Genomic DNA, 25,798 nt, shown 5'->3' with positions numbered 1-25,798 from the left:
TTGAATCTGGACCTTTTTGCCTTAGCAGCCAAAGTAGGCTCAGTAGGCCCACTCTGTGCAGCCTTTGACGGGGGCTCGGCTGGGGACCTCGGAGGGAGACACTTGGGAGGAGGTGGCTGAGCATAGTCTGCCGTTCGGGTCTGGGCACCAGGTTTTCAAAGAGGCATTGAGTGGAGCCAGAGGAGGGTGGCGAGGAAGCTGTGGGGGTCTAGAAATCATCCTATCTAAATATTAGTAGAAGGAACTGGATATTTTTAGCCTTAAAACATGAGGGGGATGGCTATCTTATGAAAGGGAGGGGTAGATGTTTTGGTAGTTTTTAACTGTAGTAAAATATACATGAAATTTGCCACTTTAATCATTTTTAAGTGTTCAGTCCTTTCACATTAATTATATTTACAATGTTGTGCTACCACCACTGGTATCCATTTCCAGAACTTTTCATCACCCCAAATAGACACTCTTTACACATTAAACAACTTCCTCCATCTGCCCCCACCCCCACCCCCCACCCCCACCCCCAAGCTCCTGGTAACGTCTGATCTATTTTCTGTCTCTATGAATTTGCCTCTTCTAGGTTCCTTATATACGTGGGATCATACAATATTTGCCCTTCTGTGTCTGGCTTCCTCCACTTAGCATAATGTTTTCAAGGCTCATCCATGCTGTGGCATGTCTCAGAATTTCAGTCCTCTTAAAGGCTGAATAAATATCCCATTGTATGTATTTAGCACATGTTGTTTATCCATTCATCTGTTGATGGACATTTGGGTTGCTTTTGGTTGTTGTGGATGATGTTGCTGTGCACATGGGTGTGCAAGTATTTGTAGATTTATTCTTTGTGGTTTCGGAAGAGCTGACCTTAGTTGAATGGGAAGAGGTTTCAGAGAGGCCAATTGTGGCTTCAGGAATCGTAATTCTCTTTGACGGTGGAAGTGGGCTCCCTGTGGCCAGGGAGTAGCTCAGCCCAGTGACCATCAAGGAGGAATCGTGTGGTGGGACCCCCACAACTGTGGGGAAAGGGCCAGAAAATCTCCGAGGGCCCTTCCATAAGCAGAATTCAGTGAGCCGCAGGCAGGTGGCTTGTGCCTCCTAAAGGAACCACCTGGAGAAGGAAAAAGTGGTGTCCGATTAACTTTCCCCTGAGAAGAAGAAGGGAAGGTGGTAGATTGACTATTTACTCGTCAGGAGAGGTGACTTGTTAAACTCTCTCTGGCCTGGACTTGAGATCAAAGGTTGATGATGCTGTTACACTCATACAAAGGTTCTGTCTAGTCTTGGGGGGACCTTCCCAGAGTTCCTTAGAAAACGTTCTTGCATGCTGGCATCTTGGGACGGAGGTGAGGTCCAGGGTCCTCAGCACGGTCCCCTCTTATCTGCCCAGAAAGGAGGGCTGCCCCCTGGGGACTGTCTGAGCCCCATCTCAGGGTAGGTTATGCCGAGTCCAGGTGGGGGGTGAGGGAAGGGGGAGAAGGCTGGATTGGGGTGTGTGCAGGAGTGAATACCAGCTGATGGGGGGATGCCCTGGGATCCAACACAATTAGCTTTGTTCTGTTACAGTTGGGGGTTTTCTTATCATTAGCTGGGGAGGCCTAGCCAGAGAATTCCAGTATTCCAGAGTGAGTTTAATTGTGGGTGATTTCATTCTGCCCTTTTTATGTCGAAGCCAGGGGCTTGCGTCATGTAACAGCAAATTCAGGGAGATTTTTATTTGCATGTGAATCATAGCTTTTCCAGCTGAATGTCACTTACTTGGAATTTTCGCCTGATTTTGTTTTTGTTTTTGTCTCTTGGTGTTTTTCCATCGGGCTCTTTGGCTAACCAGAAAAAGGAAAAAAAATAGAGGAAGGGCTCAATCTGACTGGAGCAGGGTTTGAGTTGGCAACTCAAAAAGGAGAGTATTATGAATGTGAAAAAAAAAAGAAAACGGATGCTTTATTTTGCTTTGAGGGAGGGACTGAGGCCAAGTCAAATTGAGAGCTCTAATTTGGGAATGGTGTTATTACAGGTCATTGGGAGTTGGTTACGCTCTAAATTGGGAGGCCAGTCACATGAGGAAGCAGCAAAGGCGGGTCACATGGGGGACGGTCTGGGCACTTTTACAATGAAGTTTTATCTTATTTACTACACGGTAGAAATGTACATCTGTCGTGTTGAGGAACCAAGTCACCTTCTTGGCTGGTGAGCGCTCCCTGCCTTCGCCCATCGGTTGTTTTATAAATCAGCCAATTCTTCTGATATGTGTGCTTTCCGGGGCTCTATTTAGGTCCTGGAATCTGTTCAGTGATTAGTGGAGCAAGCCATGTGCTAATGGTTATATATCTGTTCTTCACCTTCACCTTCAGATCTTATTCTGAGGAGCTGCTTCCCTTTTTTTTCCAAAGGCTCTACCCATTTTAGATCGCAAGGTCACGACATTCTGATTACTTTTCAAAATAGGGATATATTACATGTTTAAGGACATATTAAAAAGTGATGATAATTTATTCGGTAATCTTTCATTTCCTCAGCCCTGTTACTGTCAGCTTGCAAAATGAAAATTAAAAAAAAAATGGGTACTGCCCCACCATGGGCATTAGAAATAACGTCGTCTTCTTATCCCAAAGCTAGCTGTAGGCTGGTCATTCTTGGTGTCTTGGGGACCAGGAAGGGGGGTTGTGTGTGGTAAGTTGCTGATTTTTCTTGGAGAATCAAAGTCGGCTTTGTTGATGTCTGAAGCCCTGATTCGTTAGCTGTTTTTGAAATAAAAGCAAAGCAGCCCAAGAAGAATATCTAGAATTCAGTCTTTGGTACAAACAAGTTGTGCTCATGGCCTAAATGGGGCACGTTACTAAGCCTGTGACACAGAGATCCTGCTGGTGCCCGAAGCATGTGGATGGGCGATGCTTGTGATCGAGGTTAGGAATAGAAGGTGTGTGGAAACTTTCTATAAAAGGCAGCTGGGTCCCCTGGACTGGGGTGGACAGTGGTCAGGATGCTCTGGCACCGTTCATGGCCCTTCCAAGGTATTGCCATCTGACCTCGGGTGAGCTTCTCTGTGACTCTGTTTCCCGAAAGCATCCTGTTGGTTTGGGGAGGGGAGGATAGGGGCTTCCGGAGATGGATGAGATGTGAGATGTTATCAGGTACATGGATGGAGGGTGGTATCACAGGAACACAAATCAGGGCCACGTGTCTCCACACAGGGCTGGGCTGCTAGCCTCTCCCCAGGCATCGTCCACTGTGGGTGATGCCTCTGACATCACAATACCCAGCAGGACACTCAATAATGACCAGCTGTGCCCAGTGGACACCAGAGCAGGGAAGAAAAGGAGGGCAAGTGGAGAGGGAGGAGATGGCGCAATCCCCTGTGTGATAATTCCATCAACTCACAACTTTTTCACCTAACATCTGGTTCAACTGTAATGTGTTCAGCTCCATACAACCTGCACAGCCTCTGTGACCTCCCCCCCAAACGCAGCGAAATATTATGGTCCTCTAATCAAGAGAATTTTGTGCCCGTTGCTGCATGTCTCGTGGTTCATCGTCAGACCCGTGAGTTGATACTTCACCCAACGGCTCTCCGGAGCAGCCGTTTAGAGGTAATGCTTGGCTCTCTGGTCCAGCTCCTCCTCCTAAAGCAGCACAGCACCCGGAGGCCATGGCTCTGTGGTAAAGATGCTTTAAGACAGCAAGTCTCCCCTTCGTTTTATTCCTCAGCTACCTCCGGCGTGGTCGGCCTTTATTGTGGGCCAAATGGTGGCTCCCCTGTGTAGCCTTAGTAGATGTTATCACTCCTTTGGCATTGCTATCATTGGGAAGCTTGAAAGATCAGCCCTGTCCTGGAAATATTATGGTATTTTGCTCGCTTATTCTTTCTTTTTAATCCAACAGCGTCCTCTTAAAAGTAAGTTCCTGCCACTCTTTGAATTGATTTCTCTTTACCCTTCTCTTGGTAGAAAATTATTTTTCCCACCTGCTTTTCACATCAGCCTCAACCTGCTGATCTTCCCAGAGCTGGGAGTTGGAGGCCATGATTTTCTCTTTGTTCCGTGGATCAGTGGTTCTCACATTTAAGTCTGGATCCGAATCACCTGAGGGGTTTTGAACACAGTTTCTGATTTCAGAAAATCTAGGGTGGGGTCCCAGAATTTGCTTTCTAACAGGTTCCAAGATGTGTTACCTCCTGTACACTTTGAGAACCAATGCCTTAGACCAGGGGTGGGCAAACTTTTTGACTCGAGGGCCACAATGGGTTCTTAAACTGGACCGGAGGGCCGGAACAAAAGCATGGATGGAATGTTTGTGTGAACTAATATAAATTCAAAGTAAACATCATTACATAAAAGGGTACGGTCTTTTTTTTTTTTTTTAATTTTATTCATTTCAAACGGGCCGGATCCGGCCCACGGGCTGTAGTTTGCCCACGGCTGCCTTAGACCTTTCTGGCTCTCCTGTTCTTCCCTTCCCCTCTTTAGAGTATCATCCTGATCCCGTAGGTGATAGTAACTGTCAGGAGCAATTATATAGCATCCACCATGGGCCAAGCAGTGGCCCCCATGCTTAATGCAGATCAAATAATCCAAATAGCACAACAATCCTATGACGTATCCCACTTTCCAGAGAGGATAGCGAAGTGTGCGGAGTGGTTAAGTGAATTGCCCAAGGACACGGTGCTAACTAAATGGCAGGTTGGGTTCAAACCCAGACGATACAGCTAGAATCTGTGCTCTCAATCACTAGAGGCTGTATTATCTTTCTTTTCCTTCCCCTCAAGCCACTTAAAGCACGTGATATCCCTACAGTTCTTGGATGTGAGTATCCCAGAAAGGAGCCCCAAGACCATCGAGGTACTTGTCACCTGCATTTTGGGGTCCAGGTGTGAGTGCAGATGATGGGGGCTTTTAGAGGGCCATGGCCTTGGGAGGGCCGAGGGAGGGGCTGATGTGAAGACAGTGGGGAGCACCCACTTGTGATGAGAGGCTGGTGCTCACTTTCTGTCAGTGTCCCTCCCCATTCTGCCTTGGACCAGAGCCACGGCTCTGCTGCTGACACTAGCACCCTAACCAGAGGCAGAGGAAGCTGTGTCATCAGCCATGATGGAAAAATGCGTGTAACCTTTGTCCAGTCTGGTCCCGTAAGCCTGCATGATCGGGCAAGTGAGTAGGGGACACGAATGCAGACACTGTCCCTGCCCTTAAAGTGGGGTCTGATTGGGGAGACAGTTGTTGCACAGGCATGTATGTCATCGAGCTAGACTGTGTGGTGGAGATAAGGCAGTGAGAGCCAGACTAGATCAATAGGATCTACAGAGGGAAGTAGATTCTTGGACCATGTCATGGGTAATGGTGTGGGGCAGGAGGGAGAGGGTTCGGATGTCTAGGGGTGTATCTACAGCAGAGAATGTTTAATGATAAGTAATGATCTCTTTTAAGATTTAAACAGCTAAAGGTTAAGACTCCATTTGTATGGTGATCATCAATGAAGCTCTTCTTGTTTTTCTAGTACCTCATATGTTGGCTGCTGGCTGGAGGTCTGCTATAGGCTCTGGGGTTACTCTAGAGAATGCACTTACTCCTTACAGAGCTGCCTGTTAGTTCTATAAATAGAGACCTTCTTAAATTATTTCTCTCCCCCTCTGGTTTGATTCGCTCCAAATTCTTTGTATTGCAGACATTTCCATGGGATACAAAACTGTTCCCATGGCTATTTCTGACCCTGCACACCCCATCCAAAAGGCATATCCTAGCCATAGACATTGATAAGCCCTTAATGATAAATATCTAATAGAGGAATAAATATATCCACCTCCAAAGGTGGTGGTGTAAAGCCAGGTTAAAGCAAAACAGGTCACTGCCGTCACTCCCAGCTCTGGACCAGTGTGGCCCGAGTCCTCTCGCTATTTTTGTCTTCTTTTGGTTTAGAATTCTAGCTAGTATGTTTGAGATTCAGGAAGAATGTGTGAGAGGCATCATACCTCTGAGCTCTGGTCTCCCCTGCAACATTCCCACAAAGTCTGCTAAAGCTACAGGTCCTCATCTGGTTAGTCCTGATTCTGGTCCAGCCACTGACCTCAGGGTCTATTGAATTTCACGGTGGGATGCCCAGAAGGAGGGAAATGACCTCGGCCATTCTCATTCCAGATTATAGAACTTTATTCTTTACCATCGTCCTTTCTAACTTTTCTCCTTCTTATCCCACTGTCCCAAAGGACTTCAGATACTAAAAAAGTAGCTCCCCATGGAGGGACCTAGAGAGTCTTATGCTAAGCGAAATAAGCCAGTCAGAGAAAGATAAGTATCACGTGATCTCTTTCATATGTGGAATCTAATTAACAAAATAAACTGATGAACAAAATAGATCCAGAGACATAGAAACATAGAACAGACTGCAGAATCTCAGAGGGAAGGTGGGGAGGATGGGTGGGTGGGTGGGAAGTGATCAACCAAAGAACTTATTATGCATAACCCATGGACACAGGCAATAGGGTGGTGAAGGCCTGGGGTAGGGAGAGGGGAGCGGGCTAGAATGGGTCAATGAGGGGAAAGAGGGGACATATGTAATAGTTTCAAAAATAAAAAAAAAGTAGCTCCTCTTCTCAAAAAATCAGAACTATCATATTCTGATTGCGTCCACAGACCTACTAACCTGAAAATGAGTCGGGTGCACAAGTAACAGGTGATAGATAATAAGCTGCTTTTCTGCTTACCTTTGCGTAAGTTCCTGGAATTGGTTGATGGCTAAGAGAACCAGAGGGGAGGTGTGCCTCTAACTCCCTCTGCAGGGCTGTCCTAATGAGGACCAGAGAGAAGGACTGGCCATATCCTGGGGCAGATCACCCAACTCTGTCCTTGTGCGGTTGACTAGGCCCTTTTCTCAAATACAGTAACAGTTAATTTGTGACCATGGATTTGAATATCCTGTCTCCACAGCACTGTTTGTTCTCTCCTCTGTAGAATAATTTGTACATGTATTTCAGACTTAATACCTAAATGAGTGATACATTAATTTTACTATGAACTATTCTAACATGCATATTTTTAGGAATATAGTTATATATGCCATTCCTTGGTGACAATACTTACATAGTTACACATTACAGGGACCTTACATTCACACTTATACTGTAGATTCTTATCCCTCAAGGTGGGAAATCTTGTCTATAAGTTGTTGAGCAACATCCTCATCATTTTAGAAAGTGTGGGACCTGGTGTCTTAATAGTCCAGACTCATTTAAAGACGCAGAATGGCTCCCTGTTGTCAGAGGTGAAACTTGCTCACGCTGACCCTTTCCCGACTTTGGGAGGTTTATAAAACTGTTGTGTGAAGTGGCTGTGTTCACTTTGGCCTGTTGGATTGAGCACGAACTACTCTTTTGTGATTTGACCTGTTTATATTCCCCCCAAGACGCTCCTTTGTTGACTCTGTCTGGACATTGCCAAGGATTTTGGTCTTGGAATTCCTTCACAAATATTATTGCAATTAGGCTACATGGACCACGGTGTGCCCCTCTCAAGCCTCGCATTTCCAGTGCTTCTCATGGAACAAGGCCCAAATCTAAGTACACAGCAGGTCCTCAAATAACATCATTTTGCTCAACATTGTTTTGTTATAATGTTAATGAGGGGGAAAAAATCAATTCCCAGCCGGGGCCACCATCTGAGTGGAATTTGCGCATTCTCCCCATGTCTGTGTGGATTTACTGTGGGTACCCCCACGTCCCAAAGACATACAAGTGAGGTGAACTGGTATGTGAATTGTTCCAGCATGAGTGAGTGTGGGTGGGTATGAGTGGGAGTGACCCTACAGTGGAAGGAAGTCCTGTCCAGTGTCGGTACCTGCCTTACACCCTGAGCTCCTGGGATAGGCTACTGTCACCCATGACCCTGAACTGGAACAAGCAGGTTGGAAAAAAATGATTTTGCTTGTTTTTAATAATGTTTCTTAAGTGTATGGATAGCTCACATTTATTTCAGTATTTAATATGACAAGCATTTTGGGTCTTAATTTAGAAGTTAGTGATATATTTGTGACCAGAAATTTGCCATCGGAACTTAACTCTTGTTTATATCAATTAGCTTATGGTACAGTTGGTTTCATTATATGTCATTTTGATTAAAAGTGCAGTTTCCAAGACCCTATCAACCATGTTAAACGAGGACTTACTGTAGTAGTACAAAGCATGCTTTTCTCCTTTGAGAGGACAGCAAGAGGATTGCAAATTCATCACTTTGAAATGCTGTTGGAGAGTCATTTTGTGGTCTGTGGGGTTTTGTTGATGGTGGTCTGGGCGTGAGAGTGGCACTGAAGATTAGGGAGTGGGAAAGCGTCCTGCTTTTACAACATTTATAGCCTCTCGTCCGAGGGGATATGGTAGAAAAAACTAGCTGAATGTGGTTTGCAAGGATCCGTCTTGCATTTGTCAAGTGTAAGGTAACCTGCTCTTCATCTCTAATTTATCTGACCCTTAGGAGACCTGTTCCTATGAGGTTTTATTCTATATAATAAAAGGCTAATATGCAAATTAGCCAAATGGCCGAACGACCAGTCACTATGATGCGCACTGACCACCAGAGGGCAGATGCTCAACGCAGGAGCTGCCTCCTGGTGGTCAGTGCACTCCCACAGGGGGAGTGCCGCTCAGCCAGAAGCCGGCTCATGGCTGGCCAGCGCAGTGGTGGTAGTGGGAGCTTCTTGCGCCTCCTCGGCAGCAGTCGGACATCCCCCAAGGGCTCCCGGACTGCAAGAGGGCGCAGGCCAGGCTGAGGTACCCCCCCCCCCCCCCCCCGCCTGCAAGTGCATGACTCTCATGCACCGGGCCTCTAGTTAGAACGTAATCATTTATGGCTAAAAACATTTGGACACTCAACTGTCTTAACACAAGCTATTGGCATTGGTTTTCTTTCTTCAACAGATGTTTGCAAAAGAGTGTATTAAATACATTTAATTCTGCTGTCTCAGCCACTCAAATCTTTGTCATGTAGATTACTTTAATTGGTGTCAGTTACAATCAGAAAAAGTACCCATTATGCTTTTGTTTTCTAGCACACGGGGAAATTTTCCATCCTAAACAGAATATTGAGAAGGGGGGTGTAGTAAAGATTTTGAAAATCATTTTATTTTCCTCCTTTGTATTTTCTTTGTTTTTATCTGACTTCTAAAAGTAATCAGAGTTCTCCAGAGTTAAACGAGAAAGGTGACTGAACAGTTTTGGGTGACAGTTGGTACCCTTTATTTGCAGGTCACCCAGTCGGTTGGTCTTCATTTAAAGGAAATTTCTAGGAAGTGCCTAAGATTTGGAGTAAGAAATCCTAAAGTCTAATAAATCACTATTATACAAAATGCCTGGCATGATTTTATAGGGCCACTAAAAATGAGATTAATAAGGAAATGTTAATACATAGAAAAATAGAGACAATTCTACTACCTTCGTAGAGCTTATGGTCTAATAGAGAAAAACAGAAAACAAATGGTCCACAGCAGGTCACATGATCAGTACTATAGAGAAAAATAAAGCAGGGCAGCGGGGATGAGGGAGTGTAGGGTGAGAGGGTGATGTGTGGATAGAGGAGGTCTCACTAAGAAGACAGGCGGGGGGCGGGGGGCGGGGGGCTAAAAGAGCAGTCCAGCTAGAGGAAACAGCAAAGGCAAAGATAGGGAGGTAGGCATGTGTCTAGATTTAGAATGTTAAAGGAACCTCAGGGAAGCCAGGATGGACTAAAATGAATGAGGAATATAGCAGGGATGGGGTCTAGATCATAGAGGGGCTGATAGGCCATTGTATGGCTCTTACTCAGTATAGGATGGGAAACCACTGGAATGTTTGATCAGAGAAATAGTATGGCTTATATTCTAATATAAAAGGATCATCTGGTTGTTACATTGGTAATAGACTGTCGGAGTGGGTGGAAGGCAGAAGCTTGGTGCGAGGTAGACAAATTCTGGATCTGTTTTGGAGATCGGGCAGACAGGATTTACCAACAGATTAAACATGGGATGTAAGAGAAACGATGGACGATGGTCAAGGATACTCCAAGGTTTCAACCTGAGCTACTAAAGAGATGGAAAAATCAAGTGCTGAGCTAGGGAAGAAGAACAAAGGAGCATATCTAGTGAATAAAAGCACGAGTTCAGTTTTAGACATGTTAATTTTCAGATCATCTGAGTCGAGATGTGGAGAATGCAGTTGGGATAGATGAGTCTGTAGCTCAGAATGAGACCTGGGCTTCAGGTACAAATGCAGGAGGCAAGGCCAGAGGTCAGAACTGAGGCAAGTGGGTTGGGGAGCTGGCCTATTTTATGTGCCTGCTGGGAATGGGCAGCCTCAGACCTACAAGAGTTGGTCATAGCCAGAAGGTTAGAAGCCTGAAGGTGAATCCCAACCCTAATTTGAGCCCTTAGATGAGATCTCAGGACTAGTTCACTGTTGGCCTGGGGTCCTTCTGGAGCAAAAGAGCCACCTTGATCACTCAACCATGCCAGTAATACCCAGGAGAAAGGTGACGAAGATGGAAAATCCTCATGAAAGAGATGACCAGATCCCTCTGGAGCAGTAAGTGGGTCACTGTAGGTGTCTCTTGGGACCAAAGTTGCCTGGTTCTTGCCCTTTGAGGACAGTCAGGTGTCTTTGAATGACCAGCACCTAACAACCTTCATGTTCTCAGAGAAAGCTCCAGTGGTTATAATGGGCCATGGAATCCACTACATAGATCCCTGCCTTTTCTAGTGAATTCAAAGGGCAGTAGCATTTTGAGTGGGGGTGTTTTTTTTTAAACTAAGTTAACTATTTTTTGTGTAACAAATTACCCAAAACTTAATGGCTTCACATAATAACGTTTATCTTAGTTTTCTGAGGGCCAGAAATTTGGGACAGTCTAGCTGGGGAGTTCTGGCTTAAGATTTGTCTTTCACAAAGTTGTAGTCAAGAGAATGACTAAAGCTGGAGACTCTACTTCTGAGTGGCTCACTCACATGGCTGGAATTGGTATTGGCTCTATTAGCAAGCTTGAGTTCCTCCCTCATGGGCCTCTCCCAGGGTTCCTGATGTGGCTAGCTTTCCCCCAAGCAAGTGAACCAAGAGAGCGAGATAGAAGCTGCAGGGCCTTTTATGACCTATTTCAGAACACCCCCGCCACACTCTACTGATCACATGGACCTGCTCAGATTACACAGGGGAAGAGAGTACACAGGGTATGAAAACCAGGGGGCCGCCTCAGAAGCCAGCAATCACCTCCTTGAAAAAAAGGGAGAAGATTCCTATCTTCTTAATCCTCTGTACCTGGCTAAGCACCATTTGCAAGTGCAGGAGCTGTGTCTGTCACTCCATAGCATCTGGGTCCCCCGTCACCACCGGTCTAATCCACATCTCTTGCAGGGATCCACGAAATTATGGGGCTGTTTCTTTAGTCATCTCTAGCTCAAGAGAGTACCTTGGGAGACAATAGGCAAGTAAAGGTGCCAACACAAGAATTCCACTGTTTGCCATGGGCATTTGCCATTTCACCCCTGATTTTTTTTTTTTTTTTTACGTGTCCTGTCAACTCCAAATACATTGTGTGAGGTGTTACCACTGGCCGTCTGTCCTGCAATTGTGCGGGGTTGCACTGCTTAGAAGCCTTTATTACATGATATGTCTAGGATTGTAATACACATTCTTCCAAGGAACATTTGACCATTGAAGACCCATGAGTATTCCCTCCTTTTAGCACATTTATTTAATATATATACTTCTTGATGTGTGTACTTAATTTCCAGACATTTCTCACATGAGCAAATTGCCTAAATACACTTGTGAGATGCCAAATGTTATTAAACCAAAAACAAGGGTATAATAAAATAGCAATTTAAGGGTAATTTACTAACAACTGGAGCCCTTAAACATTGACATAGTGTTGTGTAGTGCCATTGTATAGTAATAATACCAGACTTGGTATTCAAACACACTCTTTGTCACTCCAAGAATCATTGGGACAGTTTCCTAATCCTAATGGCCTTTAATTATAGCTCTTCTAAGATTTTCTTTTTAGTATTCCTATGTCCCTGGTTTATAAATTATAAATCATTGACTTTTACCTTCATAAAACAGCCAGCAAGCTCGTAACATCTCTGGTCTTTATCCAGAGAAATAATAAAGTATTCAGAGAAAGTTAATAGAGGTGAGTTGGCATCACTAAACCTTGCTGTTCTTGGGCTTCAATTTTTCCAGATTGTCTGCTGAACAGAACGATGTTGGGGTGGATAATAATAGACACTGCCTCACAGAAGTGATCAGTTAATTGACCATTTTGAGGATTCCTGGGTCTTCTCCAGTAAGGAGAATCCACTGAATGCACGTCTCAGTAAAAGCTCTTTTCTCTCAGGAAGATGGTGTGAATGCCACAGAGAAGGCCAGTGGGCAGCTGGCAGGACTGAGCCATTATGTACCAAGTCCCCACATGTGGGACCTGACTTCTGTTTGCAGGTGGAGATGCTCCCTCTCGTCAGTGCCCTGGGGATGCTCTGAGAGACTGATTGATTCTGTACTAACTAGAAAGCAAGGAAGTAGAGCCTGCAATGCTGGCTTATTAATTTGCCAGGAGGAGCCATCATCAGAGGGACCAAATGTACTCAGAGTCCATATAATCGGCACAGCAAGGCCACCACAGGAAGCCAAATCATAATCAGAAACCATTTACAAGTATTAAGTTGCCCTGAAAAATCATCATCACAGAATCTAGAAATACATCAAGTCTGTGTGATCAGTTCATTCTCTCCCGGAAGGTACCTGGGAAGCTAAATCATAGGCCTAAGGTTGTTTGGTGAATGGATAATCAGGATGAGGGAGGCTCAGTGAGGCTAAGCACCAACAGGTTAGCTTCATGAGTTCATCTCATGGTGGAAATGACTTTGCCCGAAGGACTGAACTACTCAAAGCCAAATGCCTAAAATTCCTTTTTCCTAGAGGGGCACTCGGATAGGTGTATTCCTTATCTCTGGCCACATAACAAAGCACCCAAAGCATAGCAGCTTAAAACAACGATAAACATGTTATCCCACACAGTCCATGGATCAGGAATACGCATGGTGCTGGCTCGGGGTTCCTGGAGTGCAGTCACCTGGGGCTTTCTGCTTCCAAGATGGTCCTTTCCCATGGCTGCCGGCTGGCACTGGATGGTGACAGGAGGTCCCAGCTCCTCACCAGCAAGAGCTCCCTCCCTATTGGGCTGCTGGAGTGTCCACACAGCATGGCAGCTGGCCTCCCCCAGAGTGTGTGACCCCGGAGAGCAAGGCCAAAGCTGCAGTGCCTCTGGTTACCTAATTCGTGATGTCACACGCTGTCATGCTACTTTCTAGTTGAGGGAAGTGACTCACTAGGTCCAGCCTTCCTTTAAAGGGAAGGGAATTAAGTAGGCTCCACCTTTTGGAGAAGAGTGTCAAGGAAATTGTGCACATATTTTAAAACCACAATAGGTAACACCTACATTGTCTCTGTAACTCCTTTTTTCCTCTATTTCCATAGCTGACCAACTCTTCTGATCTATCTACTCTATAAATATACTTGTATTATATTTATAAAAATAATACTAGTACACTAATTGTATACTTAATCATATGTTATATATTTTATGTATTATGTAATTATATATAGTATAAATACTAATGCATTTAACATGTTCAAGCTCTTCTAGCATGATAACCCTTATGCATCTTTATGCTACTTTGCATACTCCCGTTCTGCCATCTCACCAGCGAGGGGACCTGGGACAAGTTCCTTGACCTCTCTGTGCCTCTGTGTCCTCATCTGTAAGAGAAGGCTGTAGGACCTACCGCCCAAGATTCTGGTGAGGATTCAGTGAGTAATTATATGACAGCACTTAGAAGAGTGCGTGGTGTGCAGAAAACATTGAGTCCTGTCAGCTGGCAGCCTGGCTGCTGTGGCAGTGACAGAAACAGTTTGATCCAGTCGGTGTAGCTGGCCCTCAGAAGGCAGTCTTATGTCCATGTTCCCAGCGGCAGGTAAACAAAGTCATAGTTGTCTTCCTGGCCACGTCACAGCCCCACCCCGTCCCAGCGCTGTCCCAAGGACAGAGAAAGAACCGATTCAGGCCTGGACGGGACCGGGCAGCGGCCCCTCGTGTCCCTTTGCTCTCTGCGGTGCTTGTTGCTCCTCTGGAGGCCAGGTTAATGCCTGGCAGAGAGGTTCACGGGCATAACATGTTTAGTTTGTACTCTGAATCCTGTTTACGGTTTGTTTTTGTTCCTGATTTTTTTTTTAGATGACCTTTTGCGGAAGGGGACAGTATCCAAACAGGGAAGTGACCTAGCAGAAAGCTAGGGAGTTCCTTGAGCCTCGTGCATTTCTATTCAAGGTTGTTCCCAAATTGTATTTTTAAACACATATCTCCAGGGCGTACACTAGCCACATCTGATCAGTGTTGGCGTCGGACGTGGGTTCATCTTCCTCTCAGGCCCTTTTGCTTCTTGCCAGTGCCTGTCGAGCAACTTGGGCTTAATGAAGAGATTTTGTCTTCATCTTAAGCATATTCATGATTTATCACAAGCCAGGTTTGCTGAAAATGTATTGATGAGAAAGTTAGAATTGGTGCTTTTTCCATCTCCCGGAGCAACTTTAAAAGGGAGGCTATACCTAGTGGGATGCATGAAGGTTGTCTTGTGTCAGGTGGCAGTTAGCTAAATATAGTCAGGGAGCTGGGAGGGACCTGCCGAGGTCATCTCTACCCTCCCACCCGCCTTCCCATCTGAATGTCTCTAGTACTGTCCAAGCCAGTGCAGTAGCCACAGCCACGCATGGCTTCTGAGCCTCCCGGCTGTGGCTAGTGTACGCTGAGTTGTGCTGTTGGTGGTAAAATACACCCTGGATTTCAAAGACTTCATACAAAGCAAAGAATGGAAAATGTTTCATCCATAACTTTAGATTAATTACAAGTTGAAATAATATTTTGACATATTGGATTAAATAACATTTATCATTAAAATTAATTTCACCTCCTTTTTAAATTTTGAATATTAGAAAATTTAAAATTCCTTATGTGAAATTCCATAGTCCATATCAATATCTATCCACTTCTGTAGACCATCTAGTTCTATTCCTCGTGCCCCCAGGACAGACTGTAGAGCCTTTCTTGGAGACTCCTCTGGGTCTTTTGTCATTCTGGCACTTGGTTCTTCTCCACATCCCATTTTAATCTTTCCTGCCTCGATTTGAAGACTTCCACTTCCAAATGACTGTTCATCTTCTTTAGAGATCTCTACTGGAGAGGAGTCAACGTCTTTTCATATTGTTCAGTTGTAAGCTCAATAACCCCATTGCCTTTCACCTTTTTACTTTGTCCCCCTTTTCCAACTCTGATGAGGTTTTGTGACCTTTGCTGGGTCGTCTTTGGTCCGTTATTTTTAAAACTTGGTATCCAGCTCTAGCTGGTTTGGCTCAGTGGATAGAGTGTCGGCCTGTGGACTGAAGATCCTGGGTTCGATTCCGGTCAAGGGCACATGCCCAGATGGTAGGCTTGCTCCCCAGTAGGGGATCTGCTGGAAGCAGCCAATCAATGATTCTCTCTCATCATTGATGTTTCTCTCTCTCTCTCCCTCTCCCTTCCTCCCTGAAATCAATAAAAATATATTTTTTGAAAAACTTGGTATCCAAAACCACCCAATATCACTCTACTGTGGGCCTGACTAATATAGAGACAAGTAGAAGGAATTATTTCCACCATCAAGTACTTGAATGGTTATTTTGATACATTACCTCATTTAATCCTACAACACGAGGAGAGCAGATGCTCTTAGTAACACTCTTGACTGATGAGAGAGTTGAGGCTCAGAGACGTTAAGTAATCGATTGACCAAGGCTCCACTGCAAATTAAGTGGCAGATCTGGGATTCGTGCCCAGGTTTGCCTGACTCCAAAACCCACATTTTTTCATTACATACCTTGCCGATACTTTTCTCCGAATACACCCCTGTGGTCCTGAGGGGCCTTCAGAGTACGTGGCTGTTGCATTTGCACTTACAGTCAGTGATGCCTCTGGAGCTTATTCTGATATGTTTCTGCCTTGCTAGAATTGTGAAGCCCCTTATGCTCAATTTCAGAAGCCCCTTTTCAACCCTGCAGATACTGCGTGAAAGCCAGTGGGACTGCCTCTCCTTGTAGGGTCATCAAGTTGAGTTTTTCAGGTATCAGGAATGACTTTTCTAGAAGAGAGCTTTCTTTCCTGTGGCCGAAGGTCCTGTGGATAGCTCAGTCCCCAGGACAAGCTACTTTTCAAAGGCCAGTCAAGGCGAAGTGCATTGTATATCCATGTTTACCTAAAGGCAGCAGGTTTTGATCCGAAGAGATCCTTTTGAGTGTGTTAGAAACAGATCTTCATATGGATGAATCTTGAAGACATTATGCAAAATAAAAGAAACCAGTCATAAAAGGACAAATACTGTGTGAACCCACTTATATGAGGTACTCAGAGTAGTCAAAGTCACAGAGACAGAAAGAATGGTGATTGCCAGGGATATGGTGAAGAGGGGATGGGGAGTTACTGTTTAATGAGTATGGACTTTTGGTTTGGGAAGATGAAAAAGATCTAGAGATGGATGGTGGTAATGGTTGCTCTACATTGTAATGGACTTAATACCACTGAATTGTGCACTTAAAAATAATTTAGCCCGGCCGGTGTGGCTCAGTGGTTGAGCGTCGACCTATGAACCAGGAGGTCACAGTTCGATTCCTGGTCAGGGCATATGCCCAGGTTTCGGGCTTGATCTCCAGTGTGGGGTGGACAAGAGGCAGCCAATCAATGATTCTCTCTCATCATTGATGTTTATATCTCTCTAGCCCTCTCCCTTCCTCTCTGAAATCAATAAAAACGTATTTTAAAAAATGGTTTAAATGATAAATATGTTACATATATTTTACCACAGTAGAGACAACCAGACAGACCTTGTATACATGGAGAAAGCTAGCTTCCATACGTGATCAGCAGTGGGGCCTGAGTTCATTGCTCCTTTGAGACTTGAGCTCACAGTCGTTTTCTGAGTCAGCTTCTTAGGAGCGAGGTGCAGGCTTACTTCACGAGGATGAGGGAGTCCTTTTTTTTCCCTTGACATATTTCTCCATCTCAGAAGTCTTACCAACTTCACACAAATGCCTTTACCAGGATGTAAACCACTTTTCCACAGACATCTGGAGGTGGGGGAGGGGTGGGAAGCAGCCTTATCCTCAAGGACTCCAGTATATGGACCCTTGATTAAACTTGCCTTTTTTTATAGAGATTTTAGTATTCTGTATCTACTCCTCCCCCATCTATCAGAAGATGTCTAAGAAAAAGAAAACAACAACAAAAACCAGGGCTGTAATTCTATTTGGTTGTACCAAAGTAGTTGTAGCCTCTTTGGAGACCTAAGTGAAAAATAGATTAAGGACCAAAAACATCTAAGAACGTTTGTTCCCTGTTTTACTGAAGGCACTGCCCCCTGACAGTCTGAGGTCAGTTATCCAATCTGATGCATGGGCTGTTTTGAGAAAATTTAGTCAGAGCACCTGGATGGGGACGCTAACCCACAGGCATTCTCTTTGCCGTGTGGTGTTCTGTGTCATTGTGGCCTTGTTTACTTATGTGCCCTGTCTGTTTTCCTTCCCAGGAATCATTAACCAATGGCAACAGGAATCCAAGGATAAAGTGATTTCCCTCCTGTTAACTCACCTGCCTTTGCTGAAGCCAGGAAACCTCGACGCAAAAGTAGAGTATATGAAACTGCTGCCCAAGATCCTGGCGCACTCTATCGAACACAACCAGCACATCGAGGAGAGCAGGCAGCTGCTGTCCTATGCGTTGATACATCCGGCCACCTCGTTGGAAGACCGCAGTGCTTTAGCCATGTGGCTGAATCACTTGGAGGACCGCACGTCAACCAGCTTCGGTGGCCAGAACCGAGGCCGCTCGGACTCTGTGGATTATGGGCAGACACACTACTATCACCAAAGACAGAACTCCGACGACAAGCTCAACGGGTGGCAGAACTCTCGGGATTCTGGGATTTGCATCAACGCCTCCAACTGGCAGGACAAAAGTCTGGGGTGCGAGAACGGCCATGTGCCCCTCTACTCCTCCTCATCCGTCCCCACCACAATCAATACGATCGGAACCAGCACAAGTACAAGTAAGTCCCCTGGAAGCCCTTTAGCGCAGTCTGGTTTGGCGACTTGCTGTGTGTGGCATGCCTGCTGGGAATGTCTGCTCTGAGCACAGGTCACCCCGGGAGAGAAGGGCTGATTGTGATTGGCTGTGGGAAGGGATCTTCGGACCCCGCCTTTGTTGCTCTTTTGACTCTGGAAGGATGAAATGCTGGGCAGGTAAAAATGATTGATGGTCCAAATTTGGGTTACAAAAGAGATTTAAAAGATTTTTTTGAATAAGTTGGTGAAAGAAGGAAACTTCCTGTTTCCACTAATAGAAATGCTTTCACCCACGTGTCTTTCACCCCGGGGTCTTTGGATTTGCCAAGATGCTGTTGTGTGTGATTTTCCAAACCTCATTCTAACCCCTGGTTAACCAGGCAGCCTCAAGGGCTTTGTGCATTTCCCCCTTTTTCTTTTTTTTAAAAAATTTTCCCTGGAATGTTCCCTCCCTTGCATCTCCTGGTGTTATCCCCAGTTGTTAGGGGCACGTTTCCTCCTGGCCAGGGGGAGCAGGTTTGCTAACTGAGAATGCTGCTCTGTGCTGTGGCCTGGTGTGAATGCTGTGGTCTTCTCTCGCTCAGTCTAACCTCTTAGGAGATGTGGGTCAGGACATGCTTTGCAGGGGCACAGGGGCAGCAAAGGACAGCTTCCTACTCTTTTGACCATGAAAGCCAAGTGCCCTACCCGTAGCTGGGACGAGGGCCAGAGTCTTCTCAAAATGCCATTGGTGCTTCTGCAAAGTAGCAGCTTGGGAGAGTGGGCGGTCATCAAACAGAGCTCCTTGATGCTAGTTTGCACGAGTCTGTGAATACAGTCTCAGTGCTGAGATGACTTCCTCAGGGCAACGCTTCTGTGGTTAGAGCTTAGATGCCAGTGAACATGCAGGAACCCCCACCTAAAAGATAGGAGAGTATTAAAAATTGGCAGTGACGGCTTCTTGGCCTCTACCACCACTTGGATTTTTTTTTGGCAAATGGGCCTTTTAAAATGGCCTTCTCACATACGGAGGGGTGCTGAATTATAACTCCATCAATTGAAACAGTACCATAATTAAGATACTGCAGGGATGATGCTACAACATGAGATTTAAATTCTTCTTTCTACATTTGCATTGAGATACCAATAACTTGCACATTTGGAGAATGGGGTGATTATTGCATCATTAATTTATTATGTCAGAGGTTCTGGTGACTGCCTTTCTTACAGACTAGTAATCCGGGGAACGGTTTTGCTACCCTCCAGTGACGAGAGTGATGCTGGGACTGTTAGAGCAGACGATGCAAGCTGGGGTGACAGAACTTCTTGGCCCAGGTTTCCTGGGTCTGGGACAGAACCTAGAAGTCGTTACAAAACTCCTTGACAGCAGGACAGACGCAAGCTCTGAGCCACTTGCCCTCTCAAAACTTGGTCTTTTGTGTTGTAAGGGGTTGAGTTGACGTCATTTGTCTGGACCTTAGTCTTGGGCCACCACCTTTCTGCTCCACTGATTTAAACATTCAAGGTTGGGTCTTGACAAGATTTGTGCCTTCGAGATGGTGTCAAATTGTAGTTAACAGGTACTCGTGTTTTTCACTGTGGCCACCAGCCTCACCGAGAGGAGAAAGTGCAGAGATGCTATCATGGCCTCCCAGATCTTTAGGTCCCTGTGTAGCACTTGAGCAGAAAAGGACTTGAAGGTTTAACAAGATAACTAGATTACATATCACAGGAAGAGGAAAGGGGTTGGAGCCCTGTTCCTGAACAAAGAAGATAAGAGCTCAGATCTCTCCTCCATAAAGTTTCATTCAAACACTTAGGCCATGTCGACACTTGTATTTTAATGATATCTCTTTAACAAAACATTAATGTCATTGCTTTTCCCCCCTCTGCATTGTCCACAGAGCAGCCCAGCTGGCGTGGCTCAGTGGTTGAGCATCGACCTATGAACCAGGAGGTCACGGTTTGATTCCCGGTTGGGGCACATGCCCGGGTTTTGAGCTTCATCCCCAGTATGGGGTGTACAGGAGGCAGCCAGTCAATGATTCTCATCATTGATGTTTCTACCTCTCTCCCTTTCCTTACTCTCTGGAAAAAGAAAAAAAAAGACAGTGAGGAGCAAAGTGCAAACACTGATACTCAGACAGTGTCCTCATTTGCATCTTCTGATGGTCACCTGATAAAAGCACCTTTCCTGGGCCCCAGCCTGGCAGAGTGGTCTCGTGGGCCTCGTGGCCATTTCACTGCAGTAGAAAAGGGCTCAGACTTAAGGTGTCAGGGTCCCGTCTGCTGCACCGAAGAGCTGCATTTTCCCCCTCTTTCAAATCGGAAAAAATATCTGCACAAAACAACCTGATTATACTAGTAAGTAAAGAACTGAAATCAGTTAGTGCTTCATATTCTCAAATTACCAGCCACATTAATGATGGTTAATGAAAAGAAACTAACCCCCCCTTACACAGTTTTTTATTTTTAACCTCGGTTGACTCCATTATTTTATTCCTTTGATCATTGTGCTCTAGCAACATGCCTTAGCATTTGTGGCCTCCTCCCTCTGTGAATTCTGAATCATTCAACTACCCCGCAAACACTTGTTTCATCCACAGATGCTTAGTGCTGTGTTTGAGTCTATGGGATATAAGGAAGTTTAAGGGAAGTATTTCCCCCTTCAGGGAGCCTATAATATAAACAGAGAGAGAAAATGTATCAATCAGCCTCACAATTAAAAATTAAATGTTCCCTTTTCCCCAGACTTTTATCCACAGAAATTTTATATAACAATTCATGAGTTATGTAAAAATGTAGTTTAAAAAAAAACCTCTAAGAGCTGCCACAAGGCAGTATAGGGCTGTTTCAGCTGAGGGGCGTGTGGTGGGGGAGAGTCCATACTATAAGGATTGTGAATGTAGGGAGTGGAGAAATCTTTGTGAACTGGAGGGTCAGGAAAGCCTTGCAGAGGAAGTAGGAAGTACACTGGGATGGACATCTAGGGAGGAGCCGGGGGAGGCCACTGAGGGTAGGAACATGGGTTGTGGCAAAGCAGTGGAAGTAACAGTGTGCAGGCAGGTTATAGGGCAGTGATGGCGAACCTATGACACGCGTGTCAGAGGTGACACGCGAACTCATTTTTTTTGGTTGATTTTTCTTTGTTAAATGGCATTTAAATATATAAAATAAAAATCAGAAATATAAGTCTTTGTTTTACTATGGTTGCACATATCAAAAAATTTCTATATGTGACACGGCACCAGAGTTAAGTTAGGGTTTTTCAAAATGCTGACATGCCGAGCTCAAAAGGTTCGCCATCACTGGTATAGTGTGAAGAGGAAGCAGAGGTTCATGCAGCACGTGGCAGTGAGTAAAGACAATAAGAGTAGACCAAGGGGAGGGGCCCGAGAGCCCTAAAGCGGCCAAGCATGACAACATGGGCATGGGGATGACATGAGCAACATTGGAAGAGGTACTGTGGACAGATAGCAAGTGATGAGTGCAGAACCAGTGAGTTTCAAAGCCTCAGTGGCGAGGTAATAAAAGTAGCATTAGCTGTGGAGCAGAGGAATGTTCCAAGGTGGATTGCTTGAGGGTTCAGTATTGACTTGGACATGCATCACTGATTCACGCATTTGCTTGTTCATTCACGTAGAGAGTGTTCACTGAGCACCAGGATATGCCTCCCTGCTCCAGACACTCAGGCTATGTTAGTGGACAAGACAAAGCCGTCCTTCCTCGTGGAGCCTGCAGCCTAAGAGATTAAGCAACATAGAAATAAGAAAAAGTAGGATCAGGAGGATCAGACCTACTTGGTGAGGTGGTATAGGGTGATCAGAGTAGACCTCATCGAGCAGGTGATGTGCGAGCAACGAAGTGAAGGCGAGGTGTTTAGGCAAGTGGTGTCTGAGGGAGGAGTAGTCCAGTCAGAGGAGAAGCTAGAGCAAAGATCCCAAAACAGTGGAGTGCCAGCCTGTTTGGGGAAACGCAAGAAGGCCGGTGGCTGAAAGGGAATGAGTGAGTGAGATACACAGTGGTCGGCGTTACGGAGGTAATGGGAGGGACAGATCCTACAGGGCATGTAGGTCATTGCCAGGAGTTTGGCTTTTACTCTCAATAAACCAGGAAGCCGTTGGAGGATTTTTGGTGAATGCATGACGTGGTCTGACTCACATTTTAAAGGGATCACTTTGGCTGCTGTATTAAGAATAGATTATAGTAGGGCAAGGGTAAAAACACAAAGAACAGTTAAGAGGCTATTGCAGTAATCTGGTGACTCAGACCAAGATGGCTGCGGTAGAGGGGAGCAGGGGGAGACAGGGTCAGAGTCTAGATATACTTTGGAAGTAGAGCCAACAAGTTTTCCCGACAGAAGTAAAGAGGGTGTGTGGGAGAGAATTCAAGAATGACTCCAGGATTTTTGCTTATACAACTAGAAGGACGGCCTTGACATTAGTTGAGATAGGGAAGTCCCTATTTACTGAATAGGTTTCAGGGTAAGATTGGGAGTTCAAAGTCCTGTATGATGAGCTTGCATGTCTGTTAGACAATCAGAGGTGCTTAGTAGGCAGTTGGATTTATGAGTGTGTAGTTTGGGAGAGAAAACTGCTCCGAGATAGACATTTGGGAGTTACTAGCACATTGGGTGGTATTTAAAGCCATGAAACTAATTGAGATTACCAACATAGTGATGTACATAGAGAAGACCAAGGACCAACCCTGGGTACTTCAACAGGAAGGCTGGGAACAGTGGAAGGAGCAGCAAAAGACACTAAAGAGAAATCACTGAAGTTGGGAAAATGTCAAAAGTGTGTGTGTCTGCCAAGGCAAATGAAGAAAATGTTTCATGGAGGAAAGAGTGATCAACTGAATAAAATTCTACTGATTGGTCAAATAAGATGAGGACCGAGAATTAATAAAGGATGGACAGTAGATGTAAATTGGGAGTGTTACACACATGGCAGGCATTTAAGGGATGAAGAAAGTTGTGATTCCAAAGAGATAAGAGGGAAGATAGGGAGGAAAACTAGCTACAAACTTGATTCAGAATATATATTGACAGTGAGAAGGTGCAGGAACAGTGATGTGGAGGAAAATGATGTTTAGAAGGCGTTGAAAATAGATGATGGAACCAGAGTTTTTGAAGGAAGGGATTAGGATATGATTAAGAGTAAGGGGCAAAAACTAAGCCCTACTATAACAAGGAACAACCTATTTTCATCCATTTAGATATTAAATCAAGTGAGATCTATTAGAGCTGGGCTTTTTCTTCTATGAGTTCAGAGAAGAATGGGTTGGGGCAGATTGAGAAGTCTATTGAATAGCATCAGAAGAGAGAGAAGAATGTATTCTCCATACCTTACTACACAGGAGTCTGGTGGCTGAGAGCGAGAATGTGTAGATTGTTCATCATACACCTGTGGGGCCAGAAAGGACCAAAGTACTGGCCGTCACAAACCATACACAAGTTTTGGTGAACTTTGTTTCAGCCATCACAAGTAATTCAAACACAAGGTGCATAGGACCTGGCTTAGCATCTCTAGGTTTGCTTCCTGTCTGGTCTGCTACTGAAAATGTAAACCATTCAGGTAAAGATCGAACCTCCTGGTTTTCTTAAGGGCCCACAGCATTCCCTTTGTGAAGGTCAGTGCCGCCATCCTGGCCCCAGACTTCCTGTCTAACCATTTTCCACTCTTCACTAGCAGACCAGGGCCTGGAAAGAAAGTTTTTTCTGTTCAGATCGTTGCAATACTTGATTTTCTTGTTGGCATTCTTTACATTTGGATTTGAAAATATGCTGACTTTTGCTAGCTCTGAATGAGGCAAAAACTCAGAAACTTTGGGTAGCAAAAATTATTCCAAAATGCTCCATTTGAACTGCTCCCTTCTACAATTTAATGGTACAGTATGGAACCTTAGAATTTTTTTTATTAATCTCAATGGATTTTTCTAATGATAAAAAATAATACATTTATACATTTAACAAATTGGTGCCATAGTTCATAAAAAGTAAATCAACTGCAATAGCATACAACAACATAGTGTTTATTACATTCTGGGTGCTGTTCAAAACCCTTTACATAAACATTAATTCATTTAATCCTCATAACCCCATGATATGAGTAGTATTGTTATCCCCATTTGACAGATGAACAAACTGAGGCACAACACAGCTAAGTAACTTGACAGATTCACAAAGTGGATGAACTGGGGTTTGAACCCAGGCAGTCAGGCTCCAGAGTCAAGGTTACTGCTTCTCCCTCCTAATCCCATCCTCAGAGGATGACTGAATTAGTAGCTAGTAGACCCTTGTTTTTCTGTGACCCTGAGTTTGCCCCACATAGTCCCGCCACCCCACTGCATCGGTGTTCTCCAGAGCACACAGACCTAAGACCTGCCCACTGCTGTGACTCCCTGAAAAAGAGGAGCCGTTCCTGTGCTCGCTTCGCACTGATCTGTGGAACTTGATGTCAGGCCTTCTTGTTCTGTGTCTCAGCTTTTGATTTGTTTGCTTCTCCTTCCTGATTACAAACTCCTTGGCGACAGGGGTTGTGCCTTTTTTTTTTTAATTGTTTATTACTTTGTCATTCTATGTTTAGAATAGATTGGGGTTGTGTCTTTTTAAAAAATATATTTTTATTGATTTCAGAGAAGAAGGGAGAGGGAGAGTAAGAGAGAAACATCAATGATAAGAATCATTGATCGGCTGCCTCCTCCATGCCCCCTACTGGGGATTGAGCCTGCAACCCTGGCATGTGCCCTGACCAGAGATTGAACCGTGACTTTCTGACCCATAGATCGATGCTCAGCCACTGAGCCACACCGTTTGGGCAGGGGTTGTCTTTATCCTTCTTGCCCAGCGCCTAGAATGCAGAAAGGTTGGAGATGGCACATTCTTGGCATGCATTTAGCTGCCACTCTCCCGTGGCCGAGAGTCTCTGTTAGATAATATCTGTCTCTTGCAAAGCCCAGATATGGCCTCCGAATCCTCCTCAATATGCCCCTTGAGGCAGCCACTGTAATTCAGTAAGAGATGGCGTGTGAGCTAAGCCTGTCTGCCCACCCTGCCATAAATGTTTGCTGAAAGGCAGGGACTTCATAAATTCCTGGCTCACTAGGCAGATGTGCATGAAGTTAATGAATTTCCTAAATAAACGAGAAAAATATCTTTGGGAATTCAAGAAATATTTGGTCATTTAGCCTTCTGTCATAATCCTCCTAGAGACATTTATTGTTACTCTTGTTTTTTGTGTGACTTATTTTACCAATTTGGTCTCAACACTAACATATATACTGTGATCTTGATTGTGGAGGTAGGTATTTGAATGTGTACATGTGATAAAAACACCCATAGAGTAATGCATGAATTCAAACAAACAAAAAATTAATGTGTACAAAAACTGCCGAGATCTGAGTATGATGTATCATCTTGTTTAATCCTATTGTGTTAAGGTCAGTTTCCTGATGTTGATAATACACTATAGTCATGCAAGATGTCACCTTGGAGGAAGCAGGGGGATGGGTACATGAAACCTCTCTGTGTAGTATTTTTGCAATTCATTATAAATCTATAATTATTTCATACTTAAAAGGTAAAAAACAAACAACAACAACAAAAAAAAACAAAACAGGGGCATCCAGAGCCTGGAGGTTTCTTGAGCTTTGGTCCTTGTTTCTTGGCCTTTC

General features: G+C 44.7%; 1 protein-coding gene across 4 annotated transcripts in view; it reads left to right on the top strand.

The window, feature by feature from the left end:
* The window catches only part of SAMD4A (sterile alpha motif domain containing 4A), a 208,134-nt gene that overhangs the window by 110,411 nt on the left and 71,925 nt on the right, over positions 1-25,798 (top strand). For all 4 annotated transcript variants that reach the window (XM_070419414.1, XM_070419402.1, XM_070419420.1 and 1 more), the window contains one exon: positions 17,611-18,129. In XM_070419414.1, the coding sequence (XP_070275515.1) occupies positions 17,611-18,129 (519 nt within the window). The remainder of the gene's footprint in view (positions 1-17,610; positions 18,130-25,798) is intronic.

Source organism: Myotis yumanensis, unplaced genomic scaffold (assembly GCF_028538775.1).
Source record: "Myotis yumanensis isolate MYYU_CA2020_CCGP unplaced genomic scaffold, mMyoYum1.0.hap1 SCAF_1, whole genome shotgun sequence".
Classification (NCBI taxonomy): domain Eukaryota; kingdom Metazoa; phylum Chordata; class Mammalia; order Chiroptera; family Vespertilionidae; genus Myotis; species Myotis yumanensis.
This window is presented reverse-complemented; position numbering and strand designations above follow the sequence as displayed.